Source organism: Strix aluco, chromosome 8 (genome assembly GCF_031877795.1).
Source record: "Strix aluco isolate bStrAlu1 chromosome 8, bStrAlu1.hap1, whole genome shotgun sequence".
NCBI classification, from domain to species: Eukaryota; Metazoa; Chordata; class Aves; order Strigiformes; family Strigidae; genus Strix; species Strix aluco.
This window is the reverse complement of record NC_133938.1, coordinates 971,318-991,788: the sequence shown is the minus strand read 5'-3', so window position 1 is coordinate 991,788 and position 20,471 is coordinate 971,318. Positions and strand designations below refer to the sequence as shown.

Below are 20,471 nucleotides of genomic sequence, written 5' to 3'. Positions count from 1 at the left end.
TAAAAAGTACAGCTCCCCCTGTACCAGATTCATAATTATGATATTGTAAAGCTTTGCTAGAAAGAGAAAGTCCACATCAGTCTGCTGGGGGCAGGGGGTCACTATAGGATATATTTTCAGAAAATAACTCTTAATCTGCAATATTATACGCTGGTGACAGAACAAAAATAACCCGAGCAAACAAACCAAAAAACAACAACAACAACAAAAAAGCAAACACTGTCCTGCCCCCAACCAAATAAAAAAAATTACATAAGCACGTGATTCTCAGAGGAAGACAAATGCAGGAAATGTCCCTTTCTTCAGGAAATGAAGTTGTATGGAGGAAAAGGCCCCCCCAGCATCACACCTTTCACCAGCAGCTCCCGGGCTGGCTCCCAGCCGCCTCAGGGCACCCGCTGCCGCCAGGCGCTCGGCAAGAGTCGGCCTTGAATCGCCCGCTCAAGCTGCACATTCCTCATACTGTTCCTTCCCAAGACTTATTATCTTCTAATAACTACAACCGGCCCTACAAAGGCATCACCTATTAAAAATGGCCAAAATTATACTTCAGTACTGCCAACAGCACTTATTTGTTAATTGAGTGGTGCTCTTTATTATCAGCTGATTACGCTAACTGATGCACAAGATGCTGTAACTTCATAAAAGGGTTGACAACTTCAATAATCAGCGTGCTGAATTCCTGTTGTTACTCTAAATGAAGATTACTGATTCTCATCCAGATGAAGGAAAAGAAAGAACATTCTTGATTCTGCCACCACACAGATATAAATGTATATTATTAAACAGCATACATATGTAGTGAAATTAATATTATTAAATAGAAAAAAGAATCCTTTATTCTGCTACGAATATATTTGTATTGCTCTTCTGCACCCAGTCAAACTTTTCACTAACAGATGTGCTTTGGATATTGTAATTTATCTGCTTCTAACTTATGAATAATGTGTCAAGTCCTCGCCAAAGACAGCAAATATTTGCACAGAAACTATATTCTAGCTAACAAACTTTGATCAACAGTAAACACTGCACATATTTGCTACTACGAAAAAGAATATTACTTTGTACTATTACATACAATGTATTATCTTCCATCTAAGAATTCAAAAGGTTTGCAAAAAATGCTAAGAAGCTAAGCTTATTCCACTTCCCCCTGCCTCCCCAAAGAGTCAGAGGAATTTCAAACATACTTGTATTTAGTGAACACCTGAAGCTTTATGCCTGTTTTGTTTGGTGGTTGGTTTTCGTTTATGCACTTACAATTCTAAACATTGCATCCCAAAAATATTTTATCATGAGCTGTAATCTTAGCGACATAGTAGATTCTCCTCACGGTTTATCGTAGCTATAAGCAGCAGGTCAACTGTCCATACATTTGACATCAAAATACCCCATGGACAATGACTATCCAAGTATCTCCTCCCACTTAGCCCTTGAGAGTCTGAGCTCCTGCACTGACTTGGCTCTTCTGTGAGTTACGACTTCCTCACGTCCCAGAGATAAATGTACTGAACCATCCTTAACGGTATATTCCACTTTTCTACACAAGCATTATTTTCATGAACATTTCAAAACAATATTCCTTCTGAGCCTTCACTTAGTTCATCTTGTAAAAAGAAAATGTACTTGGATGTGTCTAAGTTATTCAAAAGTATGCTTTTCAAGGCGGTCATTCCAGAAGTATCATGTTTGAATTAAAACATTAATTAAAAATCATGTTTGAATTAAAAATAAATTTTGTTATATAAAATATTCTCCTTCACTGTTCACTTTACCTAGCTAATACCAAAAAAAAAGCAGGAATCAGCATAGTCCATTGGAAATGTGATGTTTCAAGAGTTATTCGAATTAAGTCCCAAATACACATGCAGAGTTCAGGGCTATTACTATTTTCATAAACAGAATAATGTGTTCCCTGGGCATGAATAGCTTCATTGCAGTAAACATTAACGCTGAAGTAGATGGTAGGGAGGGAAAAGTGAACTACTGCTGGGGAGAGAAGGCCACAGGTACAGGAAAAAGCAACCTGCAGGTAGTAAAACTACGCTGGTATGCCCGTTACCTATCTTTAGAAAGGCCAGGCAGCCTAAGATATTAGTTATTTGTATTACCACGCAAGTCTTATTGGTATTTATCAAAGAACGCATGTTAACTTGAAATATTTACACAAAACTACTGCACTCAATGAGATGAATGTCACAGAAAGTGCTCTTTACACCTCCAAACTGAGATGCATTTTAAATCCATTACCCATTGATAAAATCAGTATGAAGGAATCACAAATGTGTTACAGGGACAAAAAAACCAAACCAAACCAAAACAAAAACCAAACCCACCATGGTCAGATTCTTGGATTTAATACATGAAAGAGGAAAAAAAATCCCCAAACGATTCTGCAATTTGCAGGAAATGATCACAGCACCCTGAGCGTATCCAAGGTCATGGGACTGTCACCACAGGCGGGGGCTGGACCCCTCCAGGCTGCCTGTGGCTGCCACCAGCACCCCCCCCGGCTTTCACCACACTCCCTCTGGGTGAGAGGAGCAGGTGTCATCATCCTCTGACAAGAGCATGCAGCTCTATATGAAAAAAAAAATAAAATCTGAGAACTGCCGTATGCTAAAGACTCGCGGATCTTCTCCACACCTGCGCCCCAAGTTTAATTTTAAATTTTGAACAGTTTTGGTGTTTCGTAGCTACTCACGTACAGGCTCGGGGGCGCTCGCGATGCCTCGCTCCTCTTCCTCCACCCTCACTGCAGACAGCATCGACCGCTCTGCCTCTTCTTGAGGATTATAAGGAAAATTTCTCCCCGCTTTGCTTTGTGCTAATCCCCCCACCTTCTGCTATCACTGGAGTGCAAGAGGCAGCTCGTGGCTCCTCAGAAGGTCCCGTGGGAGGCTCAGCCCAGTGCGTCCCCCCCAGTCTGGGGCAGCCCCGAGCTGTAGCCTGCTCCAAATGACCAGATTATCTGAATTCAATTTGCTGTGTTTTATCTTTAGCACATACACCTTCATACAACCAGAAATGTAACATAAAGAAGGTAATTATGCAGGTAAAAAAATAGTCACAAATTAAATGCAATTAATTAAACTAATTTTAAACTAATTTCCATCCAATATGCAAGACTCTACTAAAAAAAATAAATAGTTGGGACAAAAAGATATATTTCATTCTCTCTTCCTCTGCTATTTAATCATCTCAGAATGAAAACTCTAGCACAATTTTCTAGTCCAGTGTTCCAGCCAGGGGGAAAATTGCTCATCATAATTAGGCCACTTTCATAACATATTTACTCATCACCTGGTCTCTTTTAAATGTGACCAGAGCTTCACACCTGTGAATTAGTGACCTATTCCTTCACCACTGGTCATGTGCCCATCATCTCCCCTCCTCTCACCGGATTTTCATCCTGCTATGCACTTCTTCACAGGTCACAGACAGAAAAGCAAAAGTTCACCAAGGATGGAGAACAATATATCAAAGACTGCTTGCTTTTCCTGACCCTGGAACCCGTACATGTGGTTTCTCCAACGGGGCTTTGCTGGTGTGTGCTGGGTGGGATGGGATGCTGCTGGGGGTCCGGGTGGAAGCCCCAGGACCCTCTTGCCCATCGTTGCCACAGGCTGGGGCGGTCAAGGTTGGTGTTGGTGATGGACCCGCAGAGGAGGAGGGAAGGACCACCCCAGTGCCCTGCCCCAGCAGGTACGGCCTACCCCGGTCACCATAAACCTGGTATCTGTCACAGCAGCGGGGACTTACTCTTTCCAATGTACTTAATATAGCTGGTGGATTGATTATTTATTGGTAAATATTATTTTTGGCTATGTGTGCCCTTCTTTTTATCTGCCAGGCAGAGAATCAAAGTTCTGTCAAAAGCAGAACCTGCAACCCAATCTTGATGGTGGGACAAGAAGCAGCTGGACCCCCGCTGTGAGTTGGAAGATGTTGTTTTGATCCCTTCCCTGAAATGACACAAATGTCTTTTTTAAAAAAGACTAAATATACACAAAATCATCTCATACACCAGTACTGCAGAAAGTAAACAGAGCTCTCTAGTAACAGAAAATCTTTCAGACAATCTTTCTACAATTCTGTATTCTCCCCTGTGAGGGTGGTGAGGCCCTGGCACAGGTTGCCCAGAGAAGCTGTGGCTGCCCCCTCCCTGGAAGGGTTCAAGGCCAGGTTGGACGGGGCTTTGGGCAACCTGGGCTAGTGGAAAGTGTCCCTGCCCGGGGCAGGGGGGGTGGAACTGGATGACATTTAAAGTCCCTTCCAACCCAAACCATTCTAGGATTCTATAGGAATCAGGAGACATTGCTTTACACAGAGGACGTGAAATATTTGAGTAACTTGGATTTAATTTTGATTGAGTAATTTTCCAGAAACAACTACAACATTTGACCTGGCCCCAACTTGCCCACCCAGGAGAAGGGCTGCGGGTCCCTGCAGCAACTGGACCTGGTGCTGCTGGGCGTCTCCTGCCTGGAGCCACTCCAGCCCCTCACTCCGTATCCCCAGCCCAGCAGTTCTTTAGCTGCAAGGTTAATGAATAAAACAAGAACAAACAGCCCCTCTCTATGAAAGACTGGGCAAGCGCTAGGTAAATGTCTTACTAGTAGATAAATTTTCAGTTTTTTCTAATAAGCAGTGTGTGTTTCTAAAATGCTAGAGGGTGATAGTCTTGTACAGGTTGGGACAGGATGCTAATCGTCCGATTTCTGGTTGAATTGTCAACCCAACAGTTTACTTCGTGGCCCCTCTTTCTCCAGAAACAGCATCAAAGGACTCCCAGAGTTAACGGGGCATGGTGTGATTCAACACACCAACATCTTCTGAGGAATTTTTCAGGATTATTTGGACAGTTTCTCAAGCTATTATGTAAATTTACATGCTAAAATCCCTTACAAAAAAAAAAAAATCCTGAAGAATTGAAGTAACTTCTGCAGTAAAGGTTGGGATTTTCTTTGTAGAGAGGAACATACTGATAATTTCTATAGCAGAGCTATGCAAGTTAGCTGTCACAGGTTCTTACAGCACACTTAAAAGATTTTGAAGGTCACAGTGGCTTCCTACAATCACTGCCCACCGCACCTAAAAATCTATTTACACATCGTAAAACAAAAACTGTGATATGCGAGACCCTTAATACCCGAAAGAAAACTTTAGACTAACCAGTCTTTTTTTACTGTTTATATTAGCATTTCAATGACATTTTTAATATTTTATTTTAGATGTACTTAATAACTGTCTTGAATAAGAATTATAAGAGAATTACTCCACTGAGTGAGAATGTGATTAGAAGTTAGTTAGAAGTGGTCTGGTGAGTCCAGTCATAAAAGGTGGGTGCCTTGAGTGCTGCAACACAATTTAACCTATCAAGACAACCTAAAGTAGCAGCTAGACAGTGAAACACTCCAACACTTCTCTCTGTGCAAGATTGAAAGTACATGATTTTGCCAGTTTACTGATTTAATTCCTATGACAAATTCAAGATAATTGTGACATAACACATCGAGATAAATGCATAGATACTTCTAGTGAATTAACCTATAATTTTGTAAATATTGTAACACCATAGTAAATTTATAAGCAAAAACATTTAGCATTAATATTATACAAATAAATGCTTTAACTACTGCATTATTATGTACTATTTCATTCTGTAAGCAACACAATACCTGCAAAAGACTGCATTTTTAACTCCCACTGGTATGACATTTTTCATCACATCTATTAAAGTACACAACTAAGCTAACTCAATACTTCATAAGCACAGATCCTAAAATAAGTCAATTTAATAATCTAAGTCCTTTCTGAGACCTTCATATACAGCTGTGCTCATTTTTTAACTAATTTAGTTCATCTGGTCCAAATCCCTCATTAAAAACTGCTGTATTATGATGGTTAGGAACAGAGTAACTGAAATAATTGCTTTTAGATCCGATACAGTTACCTATTTGAAACCATGCTTTCAATAAAGCTGGATTCATTTATCTTGCAGAAAAGACCTCAGCCTTTCAGATTTTGTGACACAGTCAACAAACACAGAAGACAGCGCTCTTATTTATCTGTTTATTTTTGCCAAGACATCCATTCCTCTCGCCACCTTTGGAAACTTATTATTGCCTCAGCTCAGGATATCAAATTATTTGGGGATTTCACCGAGACTTGCATTCAATCTCCTAAAGTCTTTAAGCATTCAAAGTCTGGGACAACTTCGCCTGTAATTTATTTCAAAGTGCGGTGACACTGTTCAACCTCTTTTAGGACCATTTCCCAATTTCTGTTATAATTAAGCTAAAACCATTTTATCAATCTAAAAATGTGGTAGAGCAAGTCTTCTTGTACTCCTTAACTTTACCTTCACTTAGACGCAAGAAACCAAAAAATCATTAGGAAATGCTTACACAAGCATGGTTTGAGGGACTGACACAAAGATGAGTCAACACAACTTCTAGAATTTAAAAAAAAAAAAAATCCAACAAACTCTTTGAAAGCTGTGTTACTTAAATGTTTATCTTTGGTTAAATGCCACGTTCTCCCCTCAGCATCAAAGCACCAGTCCTGCCACCAAGCACAGGGTACAAAAAGGCTGTTCCAGCTCTTGCAGCGGTTGTTGAGGGACAACACGCTGGCAGAAGCCAACACTTCCACGTGCACTCTGCGGTCCAGACGGAGCAGAGCCCCGCGGGCTGCCATCGCCCCACAGTGCATCGCCCAACAGCTCGGTGCAACCGCTGACTTCTGCCGCCCTCATTCCATTCTGGGTTTCCTGGAACTAGCAGAAAGCCTGTATGGAAAATTATCCGTCCTTTCACCCTTCCTCTGAGGCACCAAAGCTCTGCTGTTCTCCTTCGTGCTCCCACAGGTCATGGCATGGGCGTTATTCTCCTCCTCTCCCCCACTGGCAGGAAGAAGTTCTTGACCTTTATTCAATCAATTTGGAGAAAATTAGCACTTCCACATCTTGCTGAGTCTTCAGTGCAGTACAGCCCATTAATTTGGACTTCAGAGTCTGCTTCACCTGTACCTTTCCGAATTCTCACCAGAGAACCTGTGAGCCCATTCCACGAGCCAGGTACCACTGATGTGAAGGACACCGAGCCAGGACACCGGCTGGGCGATGCATCGCGGGCCCAGGAGACGCATCTCGGACACATGGTCTCTCAGAGGAGTCTCTGCATTGGCAGGTCTGGGGTAGAGAAGCAGAAGCAGCAACTGTGGAGGCATTAACCATCCCAGTCCCTCGCTGAGAAGGGGCTGAGGCAAGTGCCGTGGTTCCAAACCACGGCATGCAGCTGTGACAACAATTCCCATTTGTTAGCGAGCCCAGGACTGCCCTTAGTGCAGACCTCGCTCCCTGCACACACACAGGCACCCTGCCCAGCCCTCGCACCCATGACTGACCACAGGAGCTTCCGACCAGTTTTTCTATAACCCATGATACAGAGAATTTGATCTGATATTAAATCACATTGGCAATAATACACAGTTTATTTTGAACTGTGTCACAAACATAAAATGTGTTTATTCCAAGACTGCAATGTACCACTTACCAAAAGTACTGGCTGCAACATTTAACGTTTCCATTTTTCCATCATGCATTTACAGCTCTATTTTAAAATTAAGCGACACCACAATTTACTGAAAGCTAAGGTTATGTCTGGAGCTCCTGTGTCAAGTTGAACATTTCTAGTGGGGAGCATCACAGTCACAAAGAACAGGCAAACATAACACGTTCAGTTACACTCTCCCCCATTAAACTTCTTTCTGATAATTATAAAGGAGTAAATTGGCATTTCGATATCAGGAAGCCAGCCCATGGAAGTGCCATCTCCCCCGAAGGCTGGGTCCCAGTCAGCTCCTCGCACCCTGCTCCCACCAGCACTGCCTCATGAGCACACACTACACATTTTACACCGAGTTTCACCTTTGGCAGGAGTCCCCACCAGCTGATAACTCACAGCCAGGACAAGCTCTCCAGGCCAGCAAGAGACCATCAAGAAATATCAGAAGACTCAGAGACCAGTCACCCAGCTGAACGCCCCAGACCAGAGTCCTTCAAGACTTCATGCACCATGACTACGCTGCTGATGAATGTTTAGAGTCCAGGCTAACATTCTGGGCGCATGTACCAAAATGACCAGAGGAGGCAAGTGCCCAGGGCAACATTTTTGGTGCTGGGGCACGGCCCTGCATCTGCAAATGTGGGCGCTGGGCAGCCCCCAGGATGCCGCACCCTGCACCTGCCCAGCCACCCATGGTTGGCACCCACCCACCCTGAGCAGGGCCCAAGAATTAAAAATGCTCTGCACTGTTTTTGAAGGCTGTTGCTCTTCTTCTGGCTCCCTGAAGGGGCTGCCCCCAAGTTCAGACCAGCACCCAGGGACTGGCTGCTTCGGGCCAATTACCCCTTGGGTGGGTGCACCCTCCCTGAGAGTGCTTCTGCTGCTACCAGCTCTCTTACTTTCAGAGAAGAGAGTAAACTGTCCTGGATTAAAACAAAGCAAAAATTGCAGAGAACAAGCCCGCGCTGCTTGTTCTTGTGCTCCTGATCCCGAGTGAATGAAGCGCTCCAACGTGTTGTCTCTGCAAACTTCCACTGGTGTTATTAAAACCCAGAGCTAGTAAAATGGAAGCAAAACCTCTTCACAGATATTTCAGCACTTCAGCTGGTAGCTTATTAAAACCCGATAAAAAAGTTATTGGAGTTTTCACACAAGGGTTGTACCGGACTACCTGCTCAGGCTTTAAATACACTTTGCTGTCCCAATGAGCTTTATTCTTCCACATACAAAGCCAACTGGCACACGGACCATCTTTTTTACAACAGGGTAGAAAGACAAGTGGAAGAGAAAGTTCCAGGCAACCAGCATGGCCAAGCAGAGAGGAAAAAGAAGGGGGAAAATGGTTTAGTAAAATACCACTTCATTTACTCCAGCAAATTTTTTGTTCCCCAGCAGCACAAAACAATTTCTTCTGCAACACTTCCCTGTTTTCACATGGCATCTACCCTCACCATCACGCAGAGGCTGCTGGAGCAACCAACAGGAGCATCGCTTTCCCGCGGGGGCTGTGCAGCCACAACCAAACCCGAAGGAAGCTCCTTCCCGGGGCAGGCAGCGAAGGCACCGCTGAGGAGGCACGGCCAGCGCGCTGGAGCAACGAGAGCGTTCTATTTTAAATGTTCTTCTACAAGTGCTACGTCTTCTATATAGAATGAACAGCTTTCATAAAAAAAACCACAGCACTAAGCCTATAAAAAAATACATATGTGCACCTATATATATATTATTTTAGTCAGAAATTCAAATAGCGTGCTGAAGAAACAGTAATGATTTTCCTGTACATTGCTAGCTACAAGGCAGATGGATGAAGTACCCTTTTTCACCGCATATCAGAGACATAATAACATAAATACACCAAATCACCAGCTTCCTCGGGCCCTAGGCGTGCTCCTGGGTGGCAGCGAGGGCCCATGGGCACAGTGGGGCAGGGCAGGTCCTTCCGCCACACCCAGCCCAGCCTCCCCGAGGTGCTGGGGGCCGTTTGCTGCTGGGCCAGGTGGGATGTAACCACTGGTGCATTTGGCATGGTCACATACACCTGAACCACGCTAAATCAACCAGACCTTCCCTTGAAACCTCCCTTCTTCAATCACGTTGCCTTGGAGAGAACTGTCCTCCATGTCATTCTTGCTTAATTAATAAGTAAACTAAATCTGTAGCTGGTAGCAAAGCTACAGCGCGCCTCTAGACCTGGGGTTTACTGATGCACCCCTCTCCAATTAGTAAGAAGTGGGAGTGTGGTTTCAAAGCCTTGTTTTCTTCTTTAACTGGTCCTTACCTGGTCCTGCTTCCCACCAGTTCCTACCACTAACCCACCCGCCAGCCTCTCGGCTCTCTGCTGACGGCAGGACCATGCCACCCATGTTGGCAGCTCTGGAGCTCCTCACCGGGACCATGCTCTAAAGAAACAGATCTCCTCCGTACCTAACGGCGTCCAAAGCCAGCCCGAACGGTCGCGCAGCACAACGCACCGGGCCTGTCAGTCAGCCCTTCCCGAGGAAATAAAGGGTAAAGGTCTGCATCGTCTTCTTCATACCCACAATAAATTTAACAGGAGCATTCACATCAAGTGAAAACTGGGTGGTCAGAAAGGGAGGCCTTCAGTCTCCAGTGCTGCTTTATGATGGTGAATTATATTCAGTTTTAAAAAAAATTTTAACATGAAGCTGGTGAAATATCAAAGGCATACAACTGTACAGTAAATTATGCATGCCTATGTTTTGTAGAGAGAATAAGGTTCCTGCCTACTTTTGACAGACTTCCATTATGTAAATTTAGCAGGAATATCACAGATGCTAAACTGGACAGTTATCATATTCCTGTACATTTACATATGTATAGAAAAGAATACAGCATATATATATAAAAACATAGAGAATTTCCTTCATTTACATTGACATTTGCATGAGAAAAACTACTGGAGATTTCTGCAAGAAGTATTGTATGCTAATGAGATTTTTTCCAAGACAAAACTGTTACTGCTAACAGTTGGATACTCTCTTTGTTTTAATTATGCATGACTAATGATAGCTATTTGGCTGTCTGACCACCAGATTGTCTGCCGTTGCCAAGGGAAAATCTTTTAAAATAGATTGACTGGTTTTTTGTTTTAAAACAGAGCGTGTTCTATTTCATCTTCTATTTTTTTAACAGTTTTACAGGTATAAAAATCAAAACTTGAGTTGAACTCACTGGTGAGCCGTTCTTGTGTGCAAGTCACCACCAAACCTCCACCAGTGCTGTGATAGGCCGCGCCTGACCAGAGCTACAGCGAAGCTACAGCAGACCCCCACGGCTCCACGTGCTGCTACGTATCAGGGCAGGACCACAGAAGGAGCACCAGCAACCACAACTGGGACGGCTGAATATTTTATTGGGCCTATTTTACATATCCACCTATATGCAAATGCAGGTGCACTAATGAATCCAGGCTGCTCTGGGATCTCTGGCAGCTGTAATGTTTGGAAAAAAACTGTGCATCCAGTAGAGGAAGAAATATTTTTTCTGCTAAGTTGAAAAAGTACAAAGGAGATAACCTGATCATTTCTGATACGGTGGGATAAAGGTGAGCGGGACTGGGGACGCCTGTGCAGAACAGCAGAGCAACCCTGGCCAGCTCACAGAGCCAGAGTCTGCTTGGGCCGTGCCCTGCCACGTGCCCATGGGGTGTGATGGCACACCCGGTACCCAGCAGCCGTTCGGCCCCAAAGGTCACCATGGTCTCACCACACGGTCTTTGCCCCAGAGCTGGCTCAGCGGTGACGGCTCGGGATGGCCACACCACACTAACAGTGTGCTGGAGGCACAACCACCAACAAGAGGCAGAGGAGAGACTGCCCCGACGATCACAAGCTCAAGTATACACGTTGAGTTAGCATGAACCTTGCACTGACGTCTGGGTTGAGTTGGGGCAAATGGAAATTTTGCACATTTGAAGAGTTCCTTCCCCTGCTTCCAAGTGGGACCTCTCTGTTCTCGCAAGTACATGGATTCTGTACTGATCATCTCTGTCAAAGGCTGAAGGAGAGCCAGACCTGAAGAGGACTGAACCCGCTACCTCTCCCAACAGGCCGTGCCTTAGCAGAGGGGAATTGAACAAACATTTCTCCCCGTGTTGCCCGTGAGGAACGGCATTCTCCTGGAGAGACAAAGGTTTGTCTTCCAGCCTTATCTTTGCAGGTCATTTTGACTCGCAGATAAAGCGGGGTGAGGGAGGTGTCAGCTCTGGTACCAGCAGCCTGCGGATGGATACGATCAATTACCTGATCGATTAGTGCAGCGTTACCTCATTGCAGGCGAGTCCGCAGCCACCGCTGCCACCTGCAAAACCTCACTGACTTTATTCAGAGCTGTGGCCAGACAGATTAACCCATCCCCACCTTCACTCAGCTGCTGGTCTGAACCACTCTAGTTCAGAAAAAAATCCCGTTCCTTCTCAGGCCAAGCTGCTCCTCGCCCTGTGCGGGGTATCCAAAGGGACGGCTGGAGCAGCAGGGAGGATGCTGTGCATCACCTATTTCACTCTTCTCATTGCCTTACCACAAAGAGCGACAGTCCCGTTATGGAGAAATATACTTTAATATATATTAAAAGTATAAGTATATATTAAAACATTGTATAACGTGTGCAGGACTGGCAGTTGGCACGGGCTAAGACCACGCCAGGGAGAAGGAACAACATGGGCAATGCCTGTCAGTGCATGAGCGCTCCCCGAGCCCGCCTGGCCAAGCCAGGACTTGCCAGTCTGCGCCTGGGACCTGCCAGCCTTCATCAGAGGAGTGCAAGCCATGCTGTACCCATCCACCTCTGCAAGTCTCGAAAAGAGCTGAAATGTCTCCAAATTGATTCCTTGAGCCGACTGCAGCACAGATTTTAGTTTCCAAGCACAGCGTTGGGTCAAATTTCTGCCAGGAGAGACAGTGGTAAGCCAGTACTGCGTGTCGCTGATTGGCCTGTGAAACAAGTCAGCCTGAACCCCCGAGACTTGTTTCCCTGGGATATCAGCTACAGTCAACTCTTATGCAAGATGACAAGAAGAAAGTAATTTAAGTCTCTGTTTTTTCCTCAACAGAACAGCCCTTTGGAACAAATTGTGTTTTTCATTCCTTACTGATTCCTTGTTTTGTTAGTTCCCCTGCATAACATCTAAAACATTCACGATCGTTTAAAATGATAAATTATTTTAATTTACTCTGAATTTATTTATTATTACTGCACAGACAAGAGGCAAGCGCCATAATGTGCTTGTTTAATAATTGGCAGGGATGTGGAACGTGAAAGTCTTACCCAAACAACAACTTCATTTTATGGGGGAGTGTGCACATATGTCTACATGTACCACAGTCACATTTCAGAGAGATAGGAACAAAGCTTCCCATAGCCAAATAATTTATGATCCTGAACTGCACAAGAATACCAAAAGAGTATGGAAGTCAAGAAATGTACCTTTTAAAATCATAAAGAAAATTTTTGTATTTATCACACCACTCGTCCCCCCCATAGACATGTCTGCATTTATATATGGGTGCACTCAACGGTATCCAACACTGGCGTGTGGACACCCCTCAGAGGGGCTGTAATGCTGAAATATAGAGTATCTTAAAATTTATACATGCCGTATACAGTTGACATTCTCCTGCTAGTCATACTGCAAAACTTTCATTCCAAATGCCCAATTCTCAGTAATACAAATGACAACAGACGGAGAACATTTGGCAGATGTGTCATCGGCTTTCCACGACCACTGTTGCTCCCTTGGCAAAGGCTGTTGGCTACAAAGGGCAGCTCTTCTTGGAAGAGAAAGCAAAACTGGCAAGTAAGTCCCAATCCCCAAAAGTCACTAACCCCCCTCAGCAATTTAAAGATGAATTAGACACCTACATCCCCCGAGGACCTGAACAGTTTTGGAGTCAAAGCCTGCTCGACCCTCAGCTTGACACAGGCGCTCGAGCCACGCAGGCCCCTTCAGCAGCTGCGACCGGAGCACTGGCTGTTCCTCAGGACCATTGATCTGGGAATCCATGAGACTTCATAGCTCAAGAAGTGCTGGCAAGGAGCCCCCACAAAATAAAATCCACGATGATGGCCAAAACACTGTCGTTTCATTCTTGAGTGCCAGGAGTCAGGAGAAGCAGAAGCAGGAACTGGAAACGGTCCCAGGAAGGTTTCGTTTGGCCAGGACTCCCCATGCCCATGGTGAAGCACTGATGTGCTTTACTGGGAAAGGGGATGTCCGGTCTGAAAACCAGCATGTTCTGAATGCCAGAGAAGCAGATGAGGGTTTGGCTGCTGCTGCCACCAAACTTCTCCTGCCCAAACAGCGTTCATCCCCATAGCTGACTCTGATCTGAGACCCTGCATTTGGTACCCCTAAAGGGACCTCATTTAGAAAAATAATGTCAGGTGGACACCCCTCTCCTGAACCACCAGTGTTCCTCAGAGGAACGCCACGGTGAAGAGCTGGGAGCATCCCATCCTCCAATACAAGCAAAGACAACGACACACGGCTGGGAAAGTCCTTTCCAACAGAGGGTGAGAACCGAGAGTTCTGCAATGCTCGAGGGAGCCACGGCGAAGCGCTCAGTCCCCAGCGCTGCAGAAGGAAGAGCATTTCCCCGGCACACTGCCTTGCAGCCTCTGGCCACCCCAGGGGGCACGGGCTGAAGGCTGGGTGCCTCTCAGGGGAGGCAGAAGCCACGCTCACTGCTCTGGGACACCGAGAGACACAGGGCACACCAGGAGCTGCTCTTCCCCTTCCCCACATGGCAACTTCTTCCACCAGAGGAAAAACTTACAGAAAAGAAGTTGAGTAACTCTAAAAGCAGCCGCCGCAAGAGGTGGAAGGTGTTTCAGGTCAGGTCTCTGCCATGTCCCCAGACCCTTTACTACCAGTAAAACCACACCAGTACAGCATCCCCCCAGGCAGTGCTCATCTGCAGCTGCCTAGCACAGCCCGTCCTGCGGTACCTGTTGATTCATGCAAAGAGTTTGACAACTGCCTCAAGTCTCTGAGGCAGAGAGCGCGTGACCACGCAGAACATGCACCTGAAACTCTCTGAGGTAGAAAGAGAAGCAGCCAGGCTACATGCAAAGAATTTCAAATTTAGAAAACAAACAAACAAAACCAACCCCAAATCTCCTGACCTATGACAAAGAAAAGAGATCTTCTCCTACAATCACCCTTCTCAGATGACTGTTGGCTGCCCTAAACCTCAGACAAAATTCACACGGGATGGCCAGAAGAGACAACTGTGGTCAAAAGCACATAGATGAAGTTCAATCTACCTTGTAGCAAGGCTGGCCTAGAACTGGTCCCTGGTTTTCCCTGCCAGGTTTGACAAGCACCACCCTCCACTCCAGAATCACAACCAGACCCGCTTATCTGCTTTACAGCTTCCACCGCTCCTGCTCGTCACCGGCAGCCTTTGGGAATCCGGATCCAGAGGATCCCAGCTAGAGGTTACTCTTTGCAGTGAAAAATTCACCTTATTTTATATATTACAGAGCATATATTTCATAACTTACTCTAAATGGTAAAAAAATCTTTTGCTTTTTTAAAAAAATGTGTCAACTTCTGAAACTTAATTTATTGTGCTTACACAACATAAGAGCACCATCAGGTAAACAAGCTTTTATTATCCATGAGCTTTAAGGAAAATAATATGCAGGATAAGAAACTTTGCTTGCTAGAGAAAGCCATGAGGGAAAAGAAAGGGGTTACCCATGCCTGCCCCGAGCAGATTGCTCTGCATTTGTCACCTCTCTTAAAACACTCCTGTCCCAAAATTGCCACTTCTGCTGTCAGTGTTACAGAAATGCTGGAAGCCTACAGTGATCCCTCTCCTTATGGAAGGTCTTGGAAAGGGTCACTAGAGAAATCCAGTTCTGAAAATACAGACCGTTTCCTGTATTTCTAGCAGCTTACAACATAGCAATTTATTCTTTTAATAACGTAATGTTTTTATAACTTGCTCTCTCCTTCCTCATGTGTTCTCATTAAATCTTCACTGGTTGCCTGGGAAGAATATAGAAAAGATGCAGGATAGAATTATACTTCTGAAAAAAAGTGGCTTCCCAAAATTACATTGCCATACAGAACAACTGCATTACTGATACAATTTTCTTCAACAAATAGCGACACAAACAGTGTTGGGACTGCATGGATTAATCACTGATTGAAAACAAGCAGAAGAAAACAGGTTTTAATTATTGAGACTACAGAAATAACTCATCATCAGAAACACCTTGGCTAACGAGATATTTTCTTTAAAAAAAATAGTTGCTAAGATGTTCTCTGCCCCAGAAGGGGTGGTAAGTGACGTCCTCGGCACGCTGCCTGTCCGGAGCGCGATGCGCAGGGTGCTGTGCCCCATGCCAGCGTTGGGGACCGCTGCCCGGGGAGGGCCATGAGCATCCCGGCAGGGTCCGGGCCCCGGGGGGTGCAGGTGGGCAAGATGGGGAGCGCACACACCCCACGGGGTGATAGGGGGGCCTGGCCCAGCAGCCAGGTGGGCGTGGAGTGATGCTCACGGCTTTGCTCCTCTGGCACTAGAAAAACGCTGCATGCGCCTGATGCTAAATTGATTAATTACGCTGTCATATGAATTAACTATTTCAAAATGAGGGAGCCATACTACTTATTTTATCTCGTGTTGACACTTAGAGGCTTTCACTGGAAAACCTCAGCAGTTAAAGGAGGCTTTATTCCTCATCTTTACTAAAGACAATGAAAACTTAATGCGAGAACCGAGGCTGGAACTTGGCTCGCTCAGTCTGCTGCCTTATTCACCGAAATACATGCTTCCTCCCCTAATATTTTAGCTCAAAATGAGACTCACAAGGAAAAGTTTATCCTCAGTTTGACGCAGGTAATCCCGTTTATTTCTCACTCCTCGCAGACCTCAAAACACAGGTCAATAGGTAATTAAGCTGCACAGCTGAATAAAAGCCCTGAGAAACGGAAGTGGGGTGTGCGCCCAGCGAGCGCTCCCCCAGCACCCAGGGGTGAGGGGACGCCTCCACCCCAACGCGCGTCCCATAAATCACCCTGAGCCTCTCGCAGCCAGGAAAACAATGACTCAAGGCCACGGGAATTGTGCCCGTATTCTAGCATTAATTATTAAAAAAAGGAATGCTAGATGCTTTAGGCGCGGTGCTGTCTCTGTAACCAAGGAGGCAACTTCTGAAGCCCTCGTTGCTGAAGAAGAGACAAAATTGGAGAAGCCTGGTGCGGGGAGACAGATCAACACGTGCCAGTAGAAGGGAGCTGATGGCCATCTTGCCGAAGAGGCTGGCAACTACAGCACACAGACAACTTCGGTGCTGCAGTGTACAGTAACCGAGAGGAGCTGAATTCAGACAGCTACAGAGTTGGAAGGGGAAAAAACCTCCTTTTCTAATGCCCAAATTGCTTTATCCAGCTCACTGGAATTTGTATTTAGATAAATAGCCAGCTTCCAGTACTTAGGATGCTGATAGCAATTATTCTAATGCATATTGAACTATCTTTATGCTACAAATACCCAGTGAGGGAAAAGATTCAGTGGCGATGTGCTGTGAGAAACTCAAGATAAACAGCTCTACCCGTCCTCTGCATACTCTTTTCAAAGTGTTTTCTCTCACAGTGATCCTACGTTCCCCCTTTCCAGTTGCAGTATCAGCTGAAAACAAAATAAACTCCAAATTGACAGAGAGCCTACAAAAGGCATCTGAAATGAAAGAACTTAATCACAGAGCAAGAAGAATGAAAAAACAGATGTAACACACGTTATTTCACCACCTAATTGGTTTGTTCCAGAGTTCACTAGCAATGTTAATGTCTGCTTTAGAAGCATCTTTTTACAGAACAGATACTCGCCCTCCCTTGTGAGACAAAACTAACGTTTTAATCTTAAAGCTCTAATTTCATTTATGTAACCTATCCAGCTGCACAGACACGGAGTTTCAAACACAGTCTTAGGCCTAGAAAACTGAATGGATTCCAGCTGAAAGCCAGCAGGAGGTAACCTTTAGAGCAATTCCAGGTTTTTAATAAGGTAGTGCTAAACATAGATTTGTTTATGTCCTAATAACGTTTAGTACTGGCTGAGTATCTGTCTTAACTGCCTGCAAACTTACCAAGTTACCTTCTCCGAAACCTTTAAGTCTGAAACACTACAAATAAAATAGACTTTTTTAAAGAAAAATTTCCTTTGGTTCTCCAATTCTGCAGACAGAAAGCACGAGGACTTTAGGACACGCCAAAATACAGAGTATAATTGAGGTATACATAAAAAATACTTGTCAGCTGCCCTACATAGACATCTACTGTATTTTCAGTAGCTACTACACCAGAAGCAGGCTGACTTGCTATAAAACGATTCCAAATTCCTCCTGAAAATACCTCATGCAGCATTTCACAGCAGATTGTAGGATCATCAAAAATGCATACGGCTAAAATACTTTGTAATCTGGAGACCTGAGCGAGTGACACCCCAACAAAAAATAATACAGCTGGATACTTTATTGCTTAAAAGTACTGCCGGTTAAATCGGGGATTTATCACGAGGAAGGAGGTTCAGCCCACTGCAATCATATTCCAGATGATGAGAAAACGTGTTTTTCTTGAACTGTAGCAAGATCATGGCAAAAGTACAATTGCATGAAAAGTTAGAGCCGGGGGAGGGGGGGAATAATCAAATCAAGCCAGAAGATTAATGAACTCAAATCAGGAAGGATTCAAGTAGATTAAGTATGGTGTGGGAGTACTGGTAAACAAATTTTGCTCCAGTCAACTGGACAGAAGAGGAGATACGATAAACACGGGGAGCACAAGGATCGTTCGTGACAGAGCTGCGGGCAGCATTTGATCTCCTAACGGCTCGTTTCCCACTTTGGGCAATGCGAAAACGTAAAAAAAATAATAAAATAAATAACTTGTAGCAGGGTGTAATCCTCAGCGCCGCGTTCCAGCTCAGCGATGCCGGGACTGCAGAGCCCCCCCTCAAAAAAAAAAAAAAAGAAAAAAGAAAAAAAAAAAAAAGAAAAAATAAAACCACAACAAAACTGACTCGGGAAAGCCAAACTGCACCATTTCACCCGGCAACCGATTTCCAAACTTCTCTCAGCGCACCATCCTTTCCTACACCAGACTGAAAACCGGCACCCCCTGTGTGTGTCCCCCACCCCCCGGGGAAGCGGGTACCGGGTGCTGTTGGGGGGCAACTTCTCACCGGGGGGACCACGCCACCGCCTCGGCCCCGAGAGCCATCGGGGGCTCCCGGTGAAGGCTCCACCGGGAACCCCCGATCGCTCTCGGGGCCGCGACGGCGGCGGGGGGGTCCCTCTCCATGCACACCAATCCCCCCCCCCCAGTCCCGCTCGCCCCATCGCGGCCGCGCTCGCCTCCTACCTAAGGACCGCCGTGTCCCCCTTCCTGACCACCAAATTGTCCACGGCCGCCCCGGGGTAGTCTCCACCCGGAGCGGCTAGTCGCCCGGGGGCTAGGAGCCAGCAGAGGCCGAGGAACACGATCGCCGGCCACTGGTGGGAGCCCCCGGCGCTCCGCACCAGCGGCACCATCTCCGCGTTTCCCCCGAGCCCCGGTAACGGCGGCCAAGAGGTGCCTCCCGGTAACGGCCACCCTTGACGGGGACCGGCGGTGGGTGGGTTTCAGCGGAGCGCGGATGCTCCCGGGCGGCTTCCGCAGCATCTAGCGCGGAGGGCAGCGCGCCCGCTCTGCGCGCCGCGGCAGCGGCGGCGGGCGGTCCCCGCTGCCAGCCCGTTGCCACGCAGCCGTCGCCCTGGCAACCGGCCCGGCGGCGGAGGGATGCGCGCCTCCCTCCCCGCCGTCCATCCATCCATCCCCCCCTCCCATCCCGCCCCTCCGCATCCCGGCCTTGCAGGACACCCCCCCTCATCCCCATCCTCAAACCCCGGGTGCTTTGGCAGCGTGCTGGGGTGCCATATCTCCTCCAAAAATTCCTCTTTGGGATCGCTCTCCCCCCTTTGGCTTTAAAAATCAAAATTTGGGAATCAAAATTTAATTGAAAAAAATTCAGGAATTAAAATTTACACACACACACACACACACAACACCCTTTCACCAAAAGCCAAATACAGCTTTAAGGCAGCAGGGCTGGAACTCGCACCAAGAGCTTCCTCCTCCCGCGGGAGCTGCTACACTTTCCAAAGAAATGATCCAGTCCTTTCTGGAATAGAGGGTCGGCCACTCTGATATTTGGGGAGTTCCATTTCCTAAAATTCTACCGGAATTCTACCTTCTCAGCCCTAGCAGGAAAAAAAAAGAGGAGGAAAAAAAAAAAAAAAACACACTGACAGATTATCTCCCTGTAGACACACGGAAATTAGAAGCCCCTTTTTTTTTTTCCCTCCTGTGGACTTCTCCAGCGTGTTAAACACACACTCAGAGCGCTGTCAGCCTCTGACAGCCGCTGCTGAGTGAGGAATTCTCTTTACCCAAACGCCCGCTTTCCAGCCCAAGCTTCCATCACAGGCTGCGAGGCTGCACCCCGGCGGGCTCCGGCTGGGGCTTGTGCGGGGATTCACTCTCCTCCCGCCGCTCCCAGAGGAGTTGCATAAGCGATGCACAGTTGTGTAACAGGAATTGCACGGCTGCTACGACATCAAGGGCAGTTTTGAAACGCTCTCACACAAATTCATGCACATCTGGCCCCGACAATGTTGTCATTGTTCCCTCACGGCGGCTCTGCCACCCCACGCTGCCAGCCCCGGGGACCACGTGCCCCGATTTTCCCGCGGTACTTTCACCAGCTGCCAGAGGGTGTATTTTTCTGGTGCACCATTTTTTCCTACTTGCAATTTGCATCGGAAGGATTTGAGAGTAGAACATTCCAAGTAAAGAAATCTGTAATAATCACGATACTTCTGACACTTGCTCTG

The 20,471-nt window shown here is 46.1% G+C and overlaps 1 protein-coding gene across 1 annotated transcript in view; it reads right to left on the bottom strand.

Annotated features, from left to right (window-relative positions):
- Window positions 1-19,321, bottom strand: part of NEGR1 (neuronal growth regulator 1) — a 290,159-nt gene extending 270,838 nt beyond the window's left edge. Inside the window, exon 1 of the mRNA XM_074831746.1 lies at window positions 18,961-19,321. Coding sequence (XP_074687847.1) covers window positions 18,961-19,130 — 170 coding nt within the window. The 5' untranslated portion in view covers window positions 19,131-19,321. The remainder of the gene's footprint in view (window positions 1-18,960) is intronic.
- Window positions 19,322-20,471: the final 1,150 nt, after the last annotated feature.